The following is an 18,578-nucleotide window of genomic DNA, read 5'->3' on the forward strand; positions in this document are numbered from 1 at the left end:
AATTCTGCTCTCTGCTTCCCTGCTCCAGCTGCTTGGGCTTTGGCTTTGGTTGTTTTTTAGCTCCTGCTGGAGTTTTAAACTGGAAGGTCAAGCTCCCAGCCTGGATTCTTCCTTTCCACAGTGAAGTGTCCCTGTGGTGAGGTCCCAGCAGGCAAGGCTTGCCCAGAGGAGGCAGAGCTTGCAGAAGGTGCAGTTTGTGTGCCCAGCAGGCCAGGTCTCCTCCCAGGGCTGGGGGATTGAAAGCAGCACACACAAAATACCTGCCTGGATTTTCCATACACAAATCAGACCAAGAAACTGTGCCTGGACAGTTTCACTTGCCTGGAAAGGGATGGCAGGGACAAAAAAATGAAACCACACTTTTCCTAAAGTAGAGAATTATCCAAACTTTGTGTTACTCCTCAAAAGGGAGCTGGGAGGGGAACAGATGAAATTGTTTTATTTTTCTCTCCCCATGGACCTTGCTCAGTGAGGCATAAACCTGGCATGGGGATCTTTGTCACATCAGTGTCCTGTTCCCAGGGACATCCCGACCTAAGGGCAGCTCCTGGAAGAGATCTGTGCTTAAAAGTGAAAAGCAAATGAAAATGTGACAGCCTGTGAACTTCTGAGTCTGCTCTAAAGTGAAATTACGATTCTCTTTCTTCAAAACAATTTTCCAGTTCCCTTTTTTTTTTGTTTCCTGCAGGATTACTCTGCCAATGTGGGCTGTTTGGTTGCTTATTTTGATAATGTGTTGGTAATGACCAGCTAAGCAGTGAGATACAGTGAAAAACCTCCTTACAGCTGTAAAAGAAACACTGAACACTTGTTCCCTGTACCTTTGCATTCACAAAGAGCTGTTATTAGTTGCTAAGCTACCAGTGACCCTTATTAAATTTCCATTTAGGAAAAGTGATGAATTCAAAATCGTGAGGGGCCTCTGTCACAGGAAAAAAACAACCTCAAATTACTCTAAATACACATTTTCAATAATAGGAGAATTATTTTTTCAGAGCTTAAAAAAAAAACCCAAACCAAAACAAAAAACCCCAAATCTAAACCAACAAACAAACCCAAGACCCCAACCCCCAAAAAACCCCAACAAATCCAAACCCAGAAAGCAAGAACACACTCCAGGGAGTGTTTGGCCATAGGATGATTTATGCCTATGTAGATCTGAAGGAATGATAATGTGGCTGCTGTAATTAATTGACCTTTGTAAAAGAAATATGTAGGGCCTCTTTATTGATCATTTCTAGGCAAAGTATCATCATTCTGGAGGAGTTATGCTGTTGTACACTTATTTATCTCAAAGGAGACCATTTGTCTGCAAGGAGGATGTGGATGCCCAAACCTAATATTTAAAAGCCAGGAAATAGGGTGAAGTCAAAAAGCTGACAACCTTTTTTGCATGTGTGATTTCGAATATTTCTTTTTATTTATTTGTAGTTCAATAGGGGAGTCTGTGAGATGGACCTGGGAGGGACCCAAATCTCTGATTATTCCCAGAAAAGGGACAGAATTGTATCACAGAAGGGAAACAAAAGGAGTCACATGAGAATTTTCACCTTGCATTGTCAGATTTCCTGTTTATCTCCTCAATCATCCATTCTTTGGTTGTTTTTTTTTCTTTTTTTTTTTTTTTCCTTTTTTTTTTTTTAACAGATGTTAAACCATCCAACATTTTGGTAAACTCCAGAGGTGAAATCAAGCTTTGTGACTTTGGTGTGAGTGGGCAGCTGATAGATTCTATGGCAAACTCCTTTGTTGGCACACGCTCCTACATGTCTGTAAGTACAGATTTAAGTCCAGATTCTACAGCTCTGACTTTGTTAGGCTTGAGTTGTCCCAGTTCTGGTGATCAAACAAGAACCAACTGTTGCTCTTCCTGCTTCAGCTCTTCCTACATTCCAGGAATATTCTGGTGTCAGATTGTGTGTGTGAGGGAAAGAACTGCTGCAGGAAAAGCCAAAAACTTGGAATATTTGTAACATTCCAGAAGAGCTGGGGCTGTTTCTGGACTGCAGAACGCAGTCAGTCCTTGTCTTTGGGGGTTGTACATGTGTGTGAGAAAAGCCCAGTGTTTATGGTTTGTTTTCCTTGGGAAGTGTGGCTCTTATCCCACTCCAGCATTTGCTGGGGTTGCTCTGGAGGATGTGGGACTGCTCCCACATCCCAGCGTGGCTGCAGCAACAGGGGAAATCCTGGGAGTGGGTGAGGAATTAATCTGGGGCTGTTTCCAGGGTGTTGTGGGCATGAGGAACACCTTGGAACTTCTCCCCAGAGGAGCTCTGTGTGCAAGCCCCAGGCAATGGCAATAGCAGCTCTTTTATTCTCACATACCTTGTTCAGCACACAATTAACTGTGCACTTGTTCCCAGCTCTGGCTGTAGGATTAAAACTGTGTGGGCTTAGATTTAAAGGGAAAAAAGCTTTAATGCTGCCTGTGTTCAGCAGGAGACCTGCACTGTCTTTGTGTCACTTTGCCTTGGTGACACGCCTGGAATCAGGCTGGGCTTGAAGTTCTCACATCTGGGGGCTGTTGTTAATGAGCAAAACCAAATCCACAGCTCCTGCCTCTCCCTGGCTCTGCCAGGAGAAGGGATGAGAGCCAAGTGCTGTCTGCCTTCAGTTTTCTTCAATTTGTTGTTTTTTACTGAGGTATCACAGACCAAACCACCACGGGGATTTTGTCTTGGTAGTGTCTGAAGGATCTTCTCGTGCAGTAGCTCCCTTTGCACACTTTCTATACCTACAAAAATATACAGAATTATCACATGCAAACATCCCTTTTTACCACATGGAGGTGTGTAAAAACAACAGTGTTTAACTTGAACAGATTTGTAGATTTTAATTATATTTATATAACAAGTGCTCTCTCTGTTTCTTGCTCTTTCTCATCCACCCACCTTCCTTTACACTTATATTTTGTGAAAATCTTGGCATTTGGGCATTTCTGTTGCTGTCCAGCAGTTGTGATGTTTGTCCAGATGGCTTTGGAACTGACTGAGGTTGGACACTGGAGAAAACTCAAATGTAATCTCAGTAAATGCTACAAAACTAATTAAACAAAACTATCACCCCCTTATGGCAGAAGGAAGAGGCTTTACTGCATTCTCACATTCTCTGAGAGGGAGTTTCGAATTACATATGTATTTTTCCAGTATGTGCATGTAATCACAAAAGAATCTGCACCATTTTGATAAAATATGAGCTTGATTTTAAAAAGAGTACAGAAAAGTGAACGTTTTCTATGAGAACTCTCAGTAAAAATGGATTTAAGGGTGAAGTAGATCAATATATTAATAATTTCAGGAATCATATTCAGCACTGAACATAGACTGGCAGAAGCACGAGGTGGATACACTGCTCAAAACTGAGGATCTATGAAGCAGTGGGGCTGGAATATTCAGATACACTTCTGATCATGATTCAGCTGACCAAAAAAATCCCATACTTAAATATCTTTACAGTGTGTGAATCTCTTAAAGACAAATACAAACCAGATTTTTGGCTGAATCTGATCTTGCCTGCAGAGCCTTGTGTAATACTTCCATTAGATGTGTGCTAAAGAAATAAAACAGCACAGAAGAATTTCTGAAGAGTCTCACAGTTGTTTGCAGTGATGGAATGTTTGGGGAACTTCAGGAAATACAGATTTTCAGGAAAATAGCAAGGAGTCTCTCATTTGAGCATGCTGCATTAATAAGTTGGGATTTCATCCTTTAATTTATCCAGGTTATTGCAGAATGTAAATTTTTTTGTAATTTCTTGTTACAAACCCGTCTCTCCTCCCCTCCCCTGTGTTTTGCAGCCTGAGAGGCTGCAGGGCACTCACTACTCAGTGCAGTCAGATATCTGGAGCATGGGGCTGTCCCTGGTAGAGATGGCCATTGGCAGGTACCCCATTCCCCCTCCTGACTCCAAGGAGCTGGAGTTGATGTTTGGCTGCCCCGTGGAGGGAGATTCTCCAGTCACAGAGACCTCACCCAGGCAAAGAGCACCCGGCCGACCCATGAGCTGTGAGTTACAACCTTCAAATGATTTCCTTCCCTGCCAGCTTTTATAACTGATCCTGGGCTGCACAGTGGGGCTTTCAACTTGAAAAAAATCAAATATTTAAAAAATATTGGGCATCTGGCTCAGCTTCACTGTGAGAAGCCCTGTGAGAATCCAGAGACCCTTTTGTTGGTGATTGGGAACAGCTCCAGTACTGGGATGGATCCCAGGCTCTTGCTCTGGGATGGATCCCAGGCTCTTGTTCTGGTTTTCTCCAAGATTCTGATCCAAGTGCAGCAAGATGATTCCCAGTGGATCAGAACTGGAAATGCCTCCTTGCATGAAAGCATTTCCCTGTTGCACCTTTTCCCTGTAAATCTGAGTGCCAGGTGCCAAAAGTGTCAGATTTGAGCTTCCTAAAGCACCCCTAAATCCATGGAGGGAGAGTGACACTGATCCCACCTCTCCCATTTCTTCCCAGCCTATGGATCAGACAGCAGACCCCCAATGGCAATCTTTGAACTTCTGGATTACATCGTCAATGAGGTAATTTATAAACTTAAAAATCTGCACTTTACAACTGTAAATTCTGGAATTTGGGGGACTGTAGGGTTAGTGCTGTTTAGTCTTCTCTTATCTTTCAAATAGCTAAGCTCCAGGGCTAGAGATTCATATTTTAGAATGGTTGTTTCCAGTATTTTCACAAGTACTATTGAAACTTGTGGGATTCCACTGCTTGTGTTCTTCAAAAAAAAAAAAAAAAAAGAAAAAAAGCATGCTCATGTTAGCTGTCATTTGTGGCAGCTGGATAGCAATTCTTCCAGCTGGATGAATTATTGAAAACTGTCCAGCTCACCCATTTAAAAGGCACAGTTGGTGTCTGGGTCCCTGCATTGCCTGTGCCACTGATAAATTGATAAATTGCTTCTGTAACTCATCTGCTTGCTCAGTTCTCTCAGATTACAAATCTGTTTTGCATATTATATAACACCCCAATCTGCCAGCACTATCTCTGGGAATAGAGATAGCATTGAATTACTTCAGCTGCTGTGGTCCTGCAGCTCTTGCAGCATCAAGAGGGGTCAGTTTGGGCTGAAAACTGCAGTAGTTGAGAGTTTGACAAGATGATCTTGTGCCACCTCTGATTTAGCACAAACCTCTTCAGCAGGAGCTGCTCCCTCCAAGGCAGGCTGTGCAGGGAGGAGTGCAGGCCTTGTCTCTGCTCTGTGCATTGAGGTAACTCAGAGCAAGGATGGAAACTTTAACCCTGATCCTGTGGCAAAGCCCTGGAGGACAAGGCAATAACGTGCAGTTTATGCAGGTTTATCTCCCTTCTTTATTTGTCAGAATTCTTTCTGAATTCAGAGCCTGAACAAACTCATTGCCAGGGACATAAAATTTACAGCAGAAGGATTATGGAACTAATGATGTGCAGGGCATCTTCCCTCAGCAGTGTGGAGAATGACAGGTGCTAATTAGTGCTCTGAGCCTTCTTTAATGAGAGCTGAGCCTGTGCTCACCTCATTCAGGTGTGTGTGGAGAAAATAGAACAGCCAACCAAGCAAAACCCACCCCATACCAGGGAAAGTCTGATTTATGACTGAAACACCTGAAGTCCTGCAGCTGGGAGTAATAACCCAATTCAGGCAGAGTTTTCCAGCTTTACTCAGATGTGGGACATGCAGATCCCTGGGCAGGTTGTGCATCATCGTGTATTAGTTATGCTGAATGATTGCTGATTTTAAAATTTTATTTATTTCTTTATTTACAGCCACCTCCAAAACTGCCCAATGGTGTCTTTGGTTCTGAATTTCAAGATTTTGTTAACAAATGGTGAGTATTTTCTCTGTATTTTCTTTGTGGCAGAGGGACACGCTGGGCTCAGCCCTGATTTGTCTGTCAGGCACTTGGCAATCACAGTCCCTGCTCCAGGCCAGGCCAAATGTGAGGATTGCAATCAGCAAAATCCTCTTTGGGTGTTAATTGCCTAAAGTTCATCTCACAGGCAACACGTGCATGCAGAGGAACCCCAAGGCTCAGGGAGATTCCCCTCTTTGACATTGAATTTCTGCTGCTGTGTGCAGCTCAGAGCAGTCCTTTCCCAGCCTCAGGGAGTGACCCAGAGCACAGACAGCTTCTGCCAGGCTCAGGCACATCATCCTGCAGTGCCTGTGCCATGGCTGCTGAATCTTGCAGGCTCCAGATGTTTTTTCTTGCCCATGAACCAACACCTTTATCCCAGCAGCCATTCTCCCATCTCTTCACTTCCCCAGTTGCTCCTCAGTGATGCCAGCACTGAACCAGTGCTAAGGGAGGCAGCTCACTGCAGTTCAACAGTTGATTTATTTATCAAATATCTGTATTTACAGCTTCCAAAAGGAAGGACAGTCATGCAATAGCTCTACTTGATACTGAGCTTGAAGAGACTTGGGACAAAGACACATGGTTCATGTTGCTTTAGTTGAAATGGGATTTATTTCCCCACTTGGTTTAGACACTCATCAGTGTCAGACACCTCAGGATTTCTTACCTGGAGCTGTGGAACCCACAGAAGGGAATTGCAGGCTCCCATCTCTGCCTGAGAGGCACCTGATGCTTTTATGGAGTGGTGTCATCAGACCAGAGCAGTACAACCAACAGGACACAACTCCAGCTTTATTTTAAAACATAACAGAGTGTAACTTGTGCATCACTTTGTGTTTTCCTAGTTTAATTAAAAATCCTGCTGAGAGAGCCGACTTGAAGCAGCTGATGGTAAGTGAAAGGTTTTTAATTTGATCTGAGAGCCCTTTCCCAGGCAGGTTGGCTTGCTCAGCTGGCCCAGAGCAGATCAGAGCACAGGGCCTTGAGGGTGGCTGGAGGCTCCTGAGCAGCTCAGCTTGAGGAGGAACAGCTTTTCTGAGCTAGAGATCAAGGGGCTGCAGCTTTCACACCCTCCTACAACAGGGACTAGCAAGGAATCCAAAACTCTGGTGGGTTGTGGAGTCTGCCATTTGATAATCACAATTGGTGACTTAATTAACAAAAGAATTCTTTCTTGAGTTTGTTAGTTAATAATAAGTATTGATTAATACTTCTAGGAGGACAAAAGAACAAAGCTCCACATAGCATACAGACTAATTAAATACATTTTTAATCATCTTTGTAAAACACAGAATTTGTCACTTTTTTACCAGCTTTGTCTTGCAAAAATCTGTAGAACTCAACACAAATGCTGCATTTTTCCCTGTGTGAAATAACCATATCAGTCTCAGTGCATCTTTTCATAGTTTTAAGTGCAATGCCAGGACTTCAGTTGTACTGCAGAAAATCAGGTTTTCCCTGCCCTGACCCTGCTGCACAATAATGGTGCAAAATGCAAAGAGACTCTTTTAATTACAAAAAAAAAGCCTTTTAGTGCCCAGGCAGACATTTTCCAGAGTATTACCTCGAGTGGCTGAGTCACATCCTTATCATTTATGTGGTGCAAGTGCTCTGCAGCAGGCACTGTGGCAGGATATTCCAGGATTCCTCTGGGACACTTGGCCACGTGTTGGGTGTTCTGCAATTCTGTGCAAAACTCTCCACGTGGTTTTTACACTTCGTAGTGTCAAAAATTTCAAAAAAACTTTTATAAACCACCACATACTTTTACAGTCCCCACGTGGTTTGTAAAGTTTTACAGCTTGATTTTCCGAGTGGATTTATGTTACTGGGTGCTCCTGAGGGCTGTTCCTTGAGCAGGCTGAGAGCTGGCACACTGACCCTGTTCTCCTGTGCTCAGATCCATGCTTTCATCAAGAGATCCGAGGCAGAGGAGGTGGATTTTGCGGGGTGGCTCTGCTCCACCATCGGCCTTAACCAGCCCAGCACCCCCACGCACGCCGCCGGCGTCTGAGCCCCGGGGGCAGCTCCTGGACTGTACCTCTGGTGACAACCACGCTCTCCTGGTCCTCTCTCCTCAGCTTGTACCTGTTCAAACATGTATTTCACCTCTTAAGGAAGAATGTCTTGATAGCATGTGCCAAAACGGTTTTAAATCTCGTCCTAAACTAATTGGTATCGTACCGGGTTCCGTCGTTCACTGACCAAATGTAAGCTGTGTAAGTTCCAGTGCTTGCTGATTTTAGGTGATTATGGATATTCTTTCTTAATGAAAATATCACTGGGGCTTGGGGGTTGGCCCCTGGCTTGTTTGAACTTTATCAAGACTCTTTGTAAATCGTTGGTACTTCAATCATGCTTTCCCTGAGCTCCCCGGGCTCGGGATCGGGATGCTCCGAGCCTGTCTGTGAGCATGCTTTGCTGCTGCCCAGCTGTTCCCAAAAGTTAGGCTCCAATTTTGCTGTTGTCTAGAGATCTCTCTCTTTGCAGGTGAAGAAGGCAAGAGCTCTGCATTTCTTGGAATGCACAGGGCGATATTCTAATTGTAGACTTGTTCATATTTCTATATTTATTTTTCGAACATATCATCATCCTTGGATTTAGTGATGTATGTCTTTCTAATTGATTTTTAAAAGTTAGTTCTTGGAAGTGTCCTATGGAATCGAGACAATGATCCAAGCACTTTGCTTTCTTTTAACCTAAAGAGTCATGACAACTGTGTTTAGTGTCTAAAAGTGTATGAAAATCCTTTATTGTTTTATTCTCTCAGATGTTTAGCAATGGGTTCTCTTAATAAATATATTATCAAGTAACTTCTTGAAGCTTTTTTTACAACTTGACCGAGGCTTTAATCTGGTCACTGCACTATAAATTTCAGCCGCTTCAAAGGATGCTTTGGATGAGGAAATGCCTGAAATTCTTCCCCAAAAGGAATCCCCATCAGCGGGACATGAACTTCCACATGGCCAAAGGATCGGGTATCAAAGGGCTGGCACAGCCTGGAGCAGGAAATGACTCATTGACACATCCAGGGCTTCCTCCAGCCTGTCCTGGCAGGAATGAGAGCTGAAGTGACAGCTGGCAGGGTGGAAATTAAACCCTTGCCTGAGCTTTACCTACACCCAGCAAACAGAACCACACCAGAGCCTTTTTTACTGTTTGCTAGAAGAACCACACAGCAAGGTTGGAGAGGCTGAACTCCCACTTTGGGTTGTTCCCCCAGACAATGCAGCAATGATTTGGGCACTGCAAGTTGTGTGTAAGGACAGCAGGAAAAGAACTTTATTGCAACATGCACTAGAACTGGGCTGTTCAAATCCAAAAGCAAGGGATTCATTCACAAAAGCAGCAGCAATTCTATCCATGAAAACTACCCTGGACCATGCTGGGCACAAATAATATTTTTCAACGGTTAAAATTACCTTTTGGAGTTGAAATGTGCCAAGAAAGGCCAGGCTGGCTCCTAAGCTCCTCCCAAACCAGCTCTTCACACACATCACTGCAAGGGCTTATCTGACCAGAACATTTTTGGCTTAGACTTTTGGGTTTTTTTTACTCTCTTCTTCACTCCTGTTCCAAATTCCTTCCTTTAAGACATCCAGGATCCTCAAAACCCAAATAGTCTTTAGTACAGGATGAAGCCACATTTATATCCCAGCAGTTTCCATTGGTACAAACCAAACAAGAGCCAAATTAACACTCATTAAACAGTGGCAGGAATTCACTGGAGGCTGAATGTCAGTTGTGACCACCCCCAGGATACCAGACACTTTTCCAAATGCAAAAATTGTGGAGATTTCACATCATTTTCCATTTATAATCAAGTTTATAAATTCCTCATGCTCCTCCTCGAGAATCACATAAAGGCAGGTGCCCTTGCCTTGATTTATGAGGTTACAATGAGAGAAGAAAATAACACCAATTTAAGAGTATTAGCTTGTTACAAGCACCACAGATCATTTCTTGCTCTACAATTTGTGGACAAATTAAAGGCTCCTTGGCTGCTGCTCTGAAGGAGCAGAAGTAGAAAGTCCTCTGGGACAGACTGACAGAACTGAAGAGCACCAGGGGGACAGAGAAACCTCCCTGCTGTGCTCAGAATTGGGCTGACACTGGGAGGACTCTGGGAGTAACTCCAGCTTTCCATGGAACTGAGAACACAGCAGCTGAAGGCTGGAGACAGCCCTGGACACATCTTTTCTCACCCTGTATCTTAAATTCCCAGTTTGGACAAATGAGGTTATAATGTAATCACTGGGGCAGCACCAGCCTCCAGGACCTGGATTTGTTTCTCACACCAGGAAGTGAGAACAGACAAGTTATTGCTTTCAGTGCATGTGTTAATTAGTCTGGTTGATCAATTACTTCTCCCTTCCACATACAAAGATGTTGTAAGAGCTACATTAGGTTTGAAATGTGGAATGGATTATGCTACATTTGTGCAGCAGATTTTTATTCTTTCAACATCTGAGTCAAGATGTGCCAAGTCTGTGAAATTCACGTGTTCAGTGTCACTGCCCTGACTCTGATATATCAAATAGTTCATATCCACACACAGCACAAAATGGAAATCACTTGGTGAGTTTCAGATGAATGAAGAAGAATTTCCTGAGTCTGTATGAAAAACCATCTCTGATTTTCTCTCAAGAATCAGATTCCTCCTCTTCCTCTTCCTCTTCTTTATCATTCTGAAGACTAAGGTGTAACTCAGTTTGATTGATGGCAGCCTCGTTGTCCATCTGCCCAAGAGAAAAGGGCTGATTACCAAACGCAGCACAGACACCAAACACTTCTCAAATCATTGTTAGAGCTGTTAATTAAAGATCTGAGAGCCCATGACAGCAACAAGGCCCTGGTCTCCATGGAAAAGCTGCAGCTGGCTCAGGCTGGCCAGGTATTGAGTGAAAAGCTGCAGCACATGTGCCTTAAAGTATTAAAATATTTAATAAATGGTGAACTGGAGCTGTAATACCACACAGCTATGTCCCAGTCCCCCTGGAAACACAGTGCTGCTTTTGGGGATGGCAAAAGCTGAAACCCTTGGAACAAACCAGCAGCAAAACACATTTTACAGGTGAGCTTTGCAGGGATGAGCAGCATCAGTGAGGTGACACGAGGAACTGCACAGGAAAACCATGCAGAGCCAGCTCTGCTCATGCTGGCACCTCCCACCCCAGGGACCCCCTCTGACCCCAGGGACCCCCTTACCTGCTGAGTGTCCTCGGCCAGGGCTGGCAGGGGCACAGGGACCTTCTCCTCGCTGGCCCCGATCATGGACTGCAGTGCCAGCTCCTCCACCTGCAGGAGCCACAGGAGCTGCTGGCACTCATGAGCACATCACTCCTGCCAACCCGACCTGCCTGACACTGCTTAACGTTCCTGACTCACCATTTTGGGCTTTTTACCTGTCAGTCTTGGAAAAAAATTGTTCAATCTTCTACAATTCTAAGCTCCTTCATTGTAATATGCCTGAGTCTCTAAACCTAAGTAGTCCTCAGTTCCCCTACCTCAAACTATTCCTTTTCCATCCATCAGCTAGGGCAAACCATACACTCACATTTACCTCTTAATGTGTCCTACATACACTCACATTTACCTTTTAGAGATGTATCCTATTTACATTCACAATTACATTTATTGCTTAATGTATCTTATATACACTCACTTTATCTCTTGGAGATGTAGCTTATATACTCACATTCATCTCTTAATGTATCTTACATAAGCTCACATTTACCTCCTAGAGATGTATCCTATGTACATTTACAATTATATTTATTGTTTAATGTATCTTATATACACTCAGTCTCTTAGAGATGTAGCGTACATATTCATTTTTTTCTTCATGTATCTTAAATACGCTCACATTTACCTCATAGAGATGTATTCTATGTACATTCACAATTACATTTATCTCTTAATGTATTTTACCTACACTCACATTTACCTCTTAGATATATCCTACATACACTCACACTCACATTTACCTTTCAGAGAAGTATCCTGTGTACACTCGCATTTCTCTCTTAATGCACACATACAATTACAGGTACCTCTGACAGATGGGCCCTACACACACTCGCGATTACATTTACCCGTTTGAGATGTCCCCTGCACAAAACCCCATTTAGCTCTCGGAGCACCGCAGCAGGATCCCCCTTTCACAGAGCACCCCAAACCCCGCACCAGTTCCCTGCTCTCCCTTTTCCAGCACCAAACCCGGCCGGTCCTGTGGCGGAGCGGGGCTGAGGGGCAGGCCCAGCTCGGCCCGGCCCGGCCCGGCCCCGCCGCTCCCGCTCCCGTTCCCGTGCCCAGGGCCGGCCCCACGGCCCGCGCTGTCCCCGCGCACCCGCAGCCGCCGGAGCTGATCGTGCAGCGCCGCCTTGACCCGCAGCAGCGTCTCCTCCTCCCTGCGCAGCTCCTGCAGCCGGCTCAGCATCGTCCCCGCCGCCGGGGCGGAACCGCCGCGCCACGCCCCGTGACGTCACCGGCCGACAGCGTGACGTCACATCGCGACAGCGGCGCGCGGCGACCGCCACCGCGCGGCCACTTCTGGTCACAGCATCCGCCGGTCAGAACACCCACGGCCACCGCGTGGCCACCACGTGGCTACCGCCGGCCACCGCACGTGCAGCCGCTTCTGGTCACAGCGCCTGTGTCTACCGTGGGGCTACGGCCGGGCACAGCACCCACAGCCCTCACAGCGCACGGCCACTCCTGGCTCCCTCGCAGCGGGAACAGCGATCCCGGCTCCCGCGGGCTCAGCCGCATCTCCCTCTCTCCCTCCCCTCCCCGGAAGTTCCCGTTCGAACGCCTGCTCAGACACGCACACCCCACACGGGTTTCTGGGTTCCAACAGCGTTTATTCGGGACAGACCCGGGCACAGCCCCCGCGGGGCGGCACGGCCGTGGTTACGCCTCAGCCTTGCCCTTCGCCGCCTCAGCCTTGCCCTTCGCCGCGGGCTTGGCTGCCTTGGTTGTCTTGGCTTTCTTGGCAGGGGGCTCTGCCTTGGGGGCAGCCGGGGCCTTGGCTGCCAACTTGGCTTGGGCCTTGGCTTTCTTCTCTTCCTTCAGTTTGTGCTGAAAAGACAGAGAGATGATCAGTGAGGGCAACAAGTGAAACAGGAGCCCCAGCCCCGGCAGTCAGAGCCCCACTCACGTTCTGGGCGTGCCGCAGGATGGTGTTGCGCCGCATGGTTTTGGCGTACGGGTTCAACTTGATCATGATTCTCAGGTTCTTCAGCGGGTTCTTCTTCAGGACTCTGCGCTGAATCTTCTTCCTGAAAAGCACAGCCATGTTTGTACTGTCTCATTTCACAATACCAGTTCTGCTGAATTATCCCTGAAATCTGAACAACTGCAATTCCTTGTGTTTATACCCAGAAATTAAAAAAATCCCAGCCTGAAACAGATTTCAAACCTCCCTGCAAAGTCTTTGTTCATTAAATAAAATCACTCACTTTGGAGCACGCAGGGCCTTCTGGATTTCCTGGCTTCTCATGATTCTTCCAATATCTGTATTGGTCATCTTGTGCATTGGCAGGCTGCGAAACCAACGTTCAGAACGTGAGTGGGTGATAAAACCATGGCTAATTCACCATACCGAGGCATTCAGGAGCAAATCCCAGTACCCCTATTCTTGGGAAAAAAGGGGGGATACTCTCCCACCGTGGCTGCACTCACTTGTAGTCGCTCTTGAGCGTGGCAGCCTTGCGCCAGGTGCCGTACAGATCGTCCAGCTTGCGGAAGGCGCTCTCTGTCCAGATGCAGAAACGCCCCACGTGGCCGCCGGGAGCCAGGCGCAGCAGGTTCAGCTTGTTCACGTTCAGCAGAGTGATTCCTGCAGCAAACCAGGCAAAGCAATCCCTTCAGTTTGGAATTAAAATCGAGGAAAGTGTGGCTAAGCAATAGATAAAATGCAGAGATTGGGGGTTTTTGGCTTTGACACTACGGAGCTACACGCATCTCTGTATGAAAATTCTATTGTATTTTTCAATTAATAATAATCAGCATCAGCCTTTTTTCAGTAGCAAACTCAGCAGCCTCAGTTGGAAACAACTACAGCATTGGTCACAGACACCCTAAAGATCACCCCAATAGGTTCTTACAAAGAACATATCAACTACTGCAGCAAGTCAGAACTTCCACTCAATCATGTGTTTCAGAAACACGGACCAATGAAGTGGAATCTCATCATTCCAGGCAGTCTCCCAGCAGAAGAGAGTGTGTGCCAGGTTCATTACCTGGGATGTTCCGGAAAGCTCTGATGATGCCGTTGTCCTCGTTGTAGATGATGCAGGGTCCCCTGCGCTGGATGCGGCGGCGATTCCTCATCTTGCCCTTCCCAGCCCGCATGCGCTGGGAGGCGTAAACCTGGGAAAAGCACAACCTGAATATCCCCACAGCCCCCAGCCCACCTGGGAAAAGCACAACATGAATATCCACACAGTCCCCAGCCCACCAGGCAGACCCAACACTCTGCTGCAGTCAGAACTTCACCATCATCACTGTGGATCTGCAACACGGACCAGTGAGAAGTTCATCATTCCCCAGAGTCAAAATGCAGAACTAGTTGGAATTCCTACTCTGATAACTGCAGAGTTGAATCACCTGTGTTGAATCACCTCCCCAGCTCACCTTTTTGATGTCATTCCAAGCTTTAAGCTTCTTCAGGAGGAGAACAGCTTCCTTGGTTTTCTTGTAGCCCTCAACCTTGTCCTCAACAACCAGAGGAAGTTCTGGAATCTCCTCAATGCGGTGGCCTAGAGAGGATTTCACAGGACACTCAGTGTTGCTCACTAACCTTGGTTGGACCCATTCCTTAAAGTTATTGCTTTGTATATTCATAAATGATACATGATAAATTAAATTCATGACAGAAATTCATGAAATGAAGTCAGGCACAGTAACCAGAGCAGTGAAGTTCCAGTGTTGTCTTACAGGCCTGTCTCACACAGGACTTTGTGTACCTGAGTGCTGAGTAAATCTCTGCCTCCATCAACAGAAATGCAAAACTCCATTTAAGTCACCACAAAGTACCCAACGCTGGCTCAGACAAACAATTCCAGAGACAGAATTCTCACCTTTAGACATGACGAGAGCTGGGAGGGCAGAGGCAGCCAGAGCAGAGCAGATGGCATAACGCTTCTGCATGATGTTCACTCTGCGGTGCCAGCGCCGCCAGGTCTTGGTCGGGGCGAACATGCGGCCGCCACGACACATCTGGGAGCTGCAGTTAAGAACAACTTTTTGGAGTTTTCTTATCCCAAAGTGACTTTTTTATTGCTTGCTCAGCATTAATGGGTCGTCAACCACCTGTGCCAGGATTTTGACAGCAGGCAACTGTCCCTGGGCACAGGGTAAGGCGCAAATTACGACATCATGGCAAGACAGAACGGGTCATGGTGGTTTGAGAGCGGGAGTCACATGGAATCTGAGCTGCAGCCATTACCTCAAGAAAAAGACTCCATCTCACATTTAGGTATTAAAAGCTTTTCTGCTGGCTGAATTCCGTGCCCCTGAAGCCAGCACTGCCATGGAAGGATACATTGCCAAAGGCACCCTGGCCAGAGCGGTGCGTGCCACCACCCCGGACTCGCGGGATTCGAGCAACAGCTCTGCCGGTACCCCATGATTCAGCACTGGTCTGGTGACCTGCAACAGAGAGAGGGGCATGCAGAGAGTGACATCTCAGGCAGAGAGTGACATCCCCGTGGTGCTCCCACAGCCACAGGGATGCTCAACTCAGGGCACCAATCAGAACTTCCACACAATCATGTGTTTCAGAAACACGGACCAATGAAGTGGAATCTCATCATTTCGGCATAACGAATCTCCATCAGGAAAACTTAATCGTAGTCTAAAAAATGGACTTGAGTCTCATCTAAGATCTTTAAGACACTTATTTATTTTCCTCAGTCTGGAGGTCTGACTTGGCACTGCTATACCTACCATGATTTTTTGTTAAAATGTTTGTGTGAAACTCAGAAATAAGGTTAAGAAGGCACGTTCCTAGCACAGACTTCCTGGGAAGCAGAAGTTACTACACCAATAATAGAAGTAAATCAAGCAAATGCCCATTTGCAGTTTTTCCTTGGTGAATCCCTCAATCTCACGAGGTCAATGTGGAGCAGGGATTTTCACCTGGAACACTTTCAGCCGTTTGATGTTTTTCCTGCATAGAATGACACTTCCACCTGAGGACCCTGGCTCTGTGATACTTCCAGCAAAGTGCATTTCAAGCACCCCAAAACACCACCTGGATGCTCCTCAGAAATAATAAAAATGCTGCATTTCAAACCACTTAAAACCAGGCTGTTAACTGTGTTTTAATTTTTTTTTTCTTTTTTAAGGCTGGGATTGAATGTGTAAGGGGTAGTATCTGTTGTTTGGACTTAGATGTTCATTCGTTTTTATTTACGTTATAATGGGTTTTATAGTATTTCTAGTTAATAAGTCAAAAATGGAGATGTATTTTTTTACAAGGCCTTTTAAGGCCAAATAGTTTAATTAAGAAAACACTTTTCTATTTAATTACAAAAGTACTATTTAGACTCATGAAGGTAAAGAAGAAACCTTAGTTTTAAAACTTTTACTTTGTTTTTTACATATTATTCTATTTTAAGACTTTAAATGTTGAACTTTTTAACCATGTGATATTATACACTTTTCTTCAAACTAGACACTTGTGATCTATTTTTTTATATTGCTGTATTTTAAGACTTTAAATTTTTCACCGTGTCCTATTATACACTTTTCTTCAAACTAGATACTTGCGATCTATTTTTTATATTGCTATGTATATTATATTGCTATATATTATATATTGCTCTATTTTAAGACTAAATTTTAAATTTTTCACCAGGTGGAAAACACACACTTTTATTCAAGCTAGACACTTGCGATCTTAATTTTATTACTTAATTTCGGATTTTTTTTTTTTTTTACGGCTTCAGCTCAAAAGCAGTGTTTTCCACAGAAAAGTTCAAAACCCCACTGATGACCACTTGTACCCCGACTCCAGCGTTATTATTCACATTTTTCTTTCTTTCTTTCTCGGCTGCAGTACCTGCGAGCTCGCTGACGGCGTAGGGCTGCCGGTTGTTCTTGCGCAGGTTGGTGTGCACGAAGTTCACCACGTCGGGCCGGATGGGCGCCTTGAACACCGCGGGCAGAGTCACGTTCTTCCCCGACGCCTCCCCCTTCTCGGAGTACACGGAGATCAGCGGCCGAGCGCAAGCCTGGGGAAGCACAGAGCCTTGAGTAGCAAAGTGAATTTTTTCCTAAAGGGAATTTGTGGTGTTTTTTTTGTAACTCTTCAAGTGTTGCTCAGAAGGAAGGAGTCGTCAGCTCAGCAGTGCCAGCACGGTGACAGCAGGCAACTGTCGCTGAGCACTGGATAAGACGCAAATTACGTCATCACAGCAATATTTCACTCGAAGTTGAGCTCCACAACTCATGCCCAGAAAACTACACCTCGATTTCCAAGGCATTTCTACAGTTCAGCCTTTGGGCTCTACAACAAACCCCTTCAAAACTACTTCCCTCTACTATTAAAAAAAACTCACCTGTGTTAACCAGGCAACTTGAATTTGGAAATGCTGTAACCAACTTCTCTACTGCAATGACTGCAGCTCATCAAATAGTGCCAGAGGTTAGTCTAGACCTTCTGAATAATCTTTGGTGCTTTAAAATTTGTGCAGTGGAAAATTAAGCTGCTCTCAGCACCAGCTGCCTGTCAAAAGGCTGAAAGGATGCCCAGAAATAGCCAGAGAATGAACAGTATTAGCATTATATAGTATTGCTTATTAATTAATCTCCTAGTAACAGTACAGGCAAAGCATCTTCCTTCCCTTTCCCACCATCAGCTCATTTTAGAGGTATTAAAATACTCGAGAATGCCAAACTAACCAGCTAATAGCACTGGAAGAGCCATCACTGCATGTGACACTGGTCAGCAGCAAGGCTCTGGCCCCTGGTGTTAACCCAGAGACCCCAATACAAACAACAAACTTGAGCAGAGCGAAGGCATCAGAGCACAATCCGAGCTGTACTGGCAAGAAAAGTTGTTCACTTGCAACTTGATTCTAGACTAAAACCTCTTAAAGCCTGTTTTGCAACAAAAATAGGTTAATAAAAGACATATATAAAAGCCGTTCCTCCCACTCTACAGGGGCGCAAACGCTCCCGTGGGGCCTGTTTTGCTTTAGATAAATACATGAGGAAACTACAAAGGGCTGCCAGATGGCGATGGAAATCTATTCCATCCCTTCCATACCCATGGAAAGGAGGAATTTGGGCGCACCACGCCGAGCTCCCGCCCGCGGCCTCCCCAGCCCGGCCCGGCCCCGCTCGGTCACTCACGGGCTCCACGCGGCCGCCGAGCCCTGACGGGCCCAAAATGGCGGCCGCGCTCCCCACGCCGCCAGCGCGGCCCCCGAGCTACCCGTGGCTCGGCCCTGCCCGCTGGGCTCGGCTCCCCCAGGCTGGTTCCGCTGCCCGCCCCGCTCCCCTCCGGCCCGCCGCTGCCCCGGGCCGGGCCCGGCGCTCTCCTCACCATGGCGGCGGAGCTGCTCGTGCGGCCGCCCGCCTGCGCCGCGCCCCGACCGGAAAAGGAAGGACTCGTCACTCTGCCGTCACTACGTGGATGTGCCTCCGCCTCTTGACCGCCGCTTCTGCCGCGCCGGGCGGTCAACCCTTAAATCCGGCCCAAGTTCGGGACCGAGCTCCAGTCC

The 18,578-nt window shown here is 46.1% G+C and overlaps 3 protein-coding genes and 5 non-coding genes across 9 annotated transcripts in view; 1 reads left to right on the forward strand and 7 right to left on the reverse strand.

Moving 5' to 3' along the window:
- MAP2K1 (mitogen-activated protein kinase kinase 1) overlaps positions 1–8,657 on the forward strand; it is a 32,168-nt gene extending 23,511 nt beyond the window's left edge. For both annotated transcript variants that reach the window (XM_014874621.2, XM_088172702.1), the window contains exons 6-11: positions 1,648–1,772; positions 3,797–4,004; positions 4,463–4,527; positions 5,753–5,814; positions 6,690–6,735; positions 7,745–8,657. In XM_014874621.2, the coding sequence (XP_014730107.1) occupies positions 1,648–1,772; positions 3,797–4,004; positions 4,463–4,527; positions 5,753–5,814; positions 6,690–6,735; positions 7,745–7,858 (620 nt within the window). In that variant the 3' untranslated portion in view covers positions 7,859–8,657. The remainder of the gene's footprint in view (positions 1–1,647; positions 1,773–3,796; positions 4,005–4,462; positions 4,528–5,752; positions 5,815–6,689; positions 6,736–7,744) is intronic.
- Positions 8,658–9,097: 440 nt separating this feature from the next.
- SNAPC5 (small nuclear RNA activating complex polypeptide 5) lies at positions 9,098–12,361 on the reverse strand. The gene is made up of 3 exons (XM_088172703.1): positions 12,194–12,361; positions 11,053–11,142; positions 9,098–10,583 (listed from the first exon to the last, which is right to left on the reverse strand). Exons 1-3 carry the CDS (start codon positions 12,281–12,283, stop codon positions 10,488–10,490), a joined length of 276 nt encoding a protein of 91 aa, XP_088028829.1. The 5' UTR covers positions 12,284–12,361; the 3' UTR covers positions 9,098–10,487.
- Positions 12,362–12,686: 325 nt separating this feature from the next.
- Positions 12,687–18,527, reverse strand: RPL4 (ribosomal protein L4). Its single transcript, XM_014874620.2, has 10 exons — positions 18,401–18,527; positions 16,913–17,084; positions 15,392–15,498; positions 14,928–15,066; positions 14,482–14,606; positions 14,088–14,217; positions 13,528–13,684; positions 13,305–13,388; positions 13,004–13,124; positions 12,687–12,924 (listed from the first exon to the last, which is right to left on the reverse strand). Exons 1-10 carry the CDS (start codon positions 18,401–18,403, stop codon positions 12,757–12,759), a joined length of 1,206 nt encoding a protein of 401 aa, XP_014730106.1. The 5' UTR covers positions 18,404–18,527; the 3' UTR covers positions 12,687–12,756.
- Positions 13,976–14,046, reverse strand: LOC148222280 (small nucleolar RNA SNORD18). The gene has a single exon (XR_015806635.1). It is a non-coding gene; the product is annotated as a small nucleolar RNA SNORD18 (small nucleolar RNA).
- On the reverse strand, positions 14,328–14,395 carry LOC148222281 (small nucleolar RNA SNORD18). Its single transcript, XR_015806636.1, has one exon. It is a non-coding gene; the product is annotated as a small nucleolar RNA SNORD18 (small nucleolar RNA).
- Positions 15,132–15,231, reverse strand: LOC148222282 (small nucleolar RNA SNORD16). Its single transcript, XR_015806637.1, has one exon. It is a non-coding gene; the product is annotated as a small nucleolar RNA SNORD16 (small nucleolar RNA).
- On the reverse strand, positions 15,597–15,667 carry LOC148222283 (small nucleolar RNA SNORD18). The gene has a single exon (XR_015806634.1). It is a non-coding gene; the product is annotated as a small nucleolar RNA SNORD18 (small nucleolar RNA).
- Positions 17,170–17,270, reverse strand: LOC148222284 (small nucleolar RNA SNORD16). Its single transcript, XR_015806631.1, has one exon. It is a non-coding gene; the product is annotated as a small nucleolar RNA SNORD16 (small nucleolar RNA).
- Positions 18,528–18,578: the final 51 nt, after the last annotated feature.

Source organism: Sturnus vulgaris, chromosome 13 (assembly GCF_052056855.1).
Source record: "Sturnus vulgaris isolate bStuVul1 chromosome 13, bStuVul1.hap1, whole genome shotgun sequence".
NCBI classification, from domain to species: Eukaryota; Metazoa; Chordata; class Aves; order Passeriformes; family Sturnidae; genus Sturnus; species Sturnus vulgaris.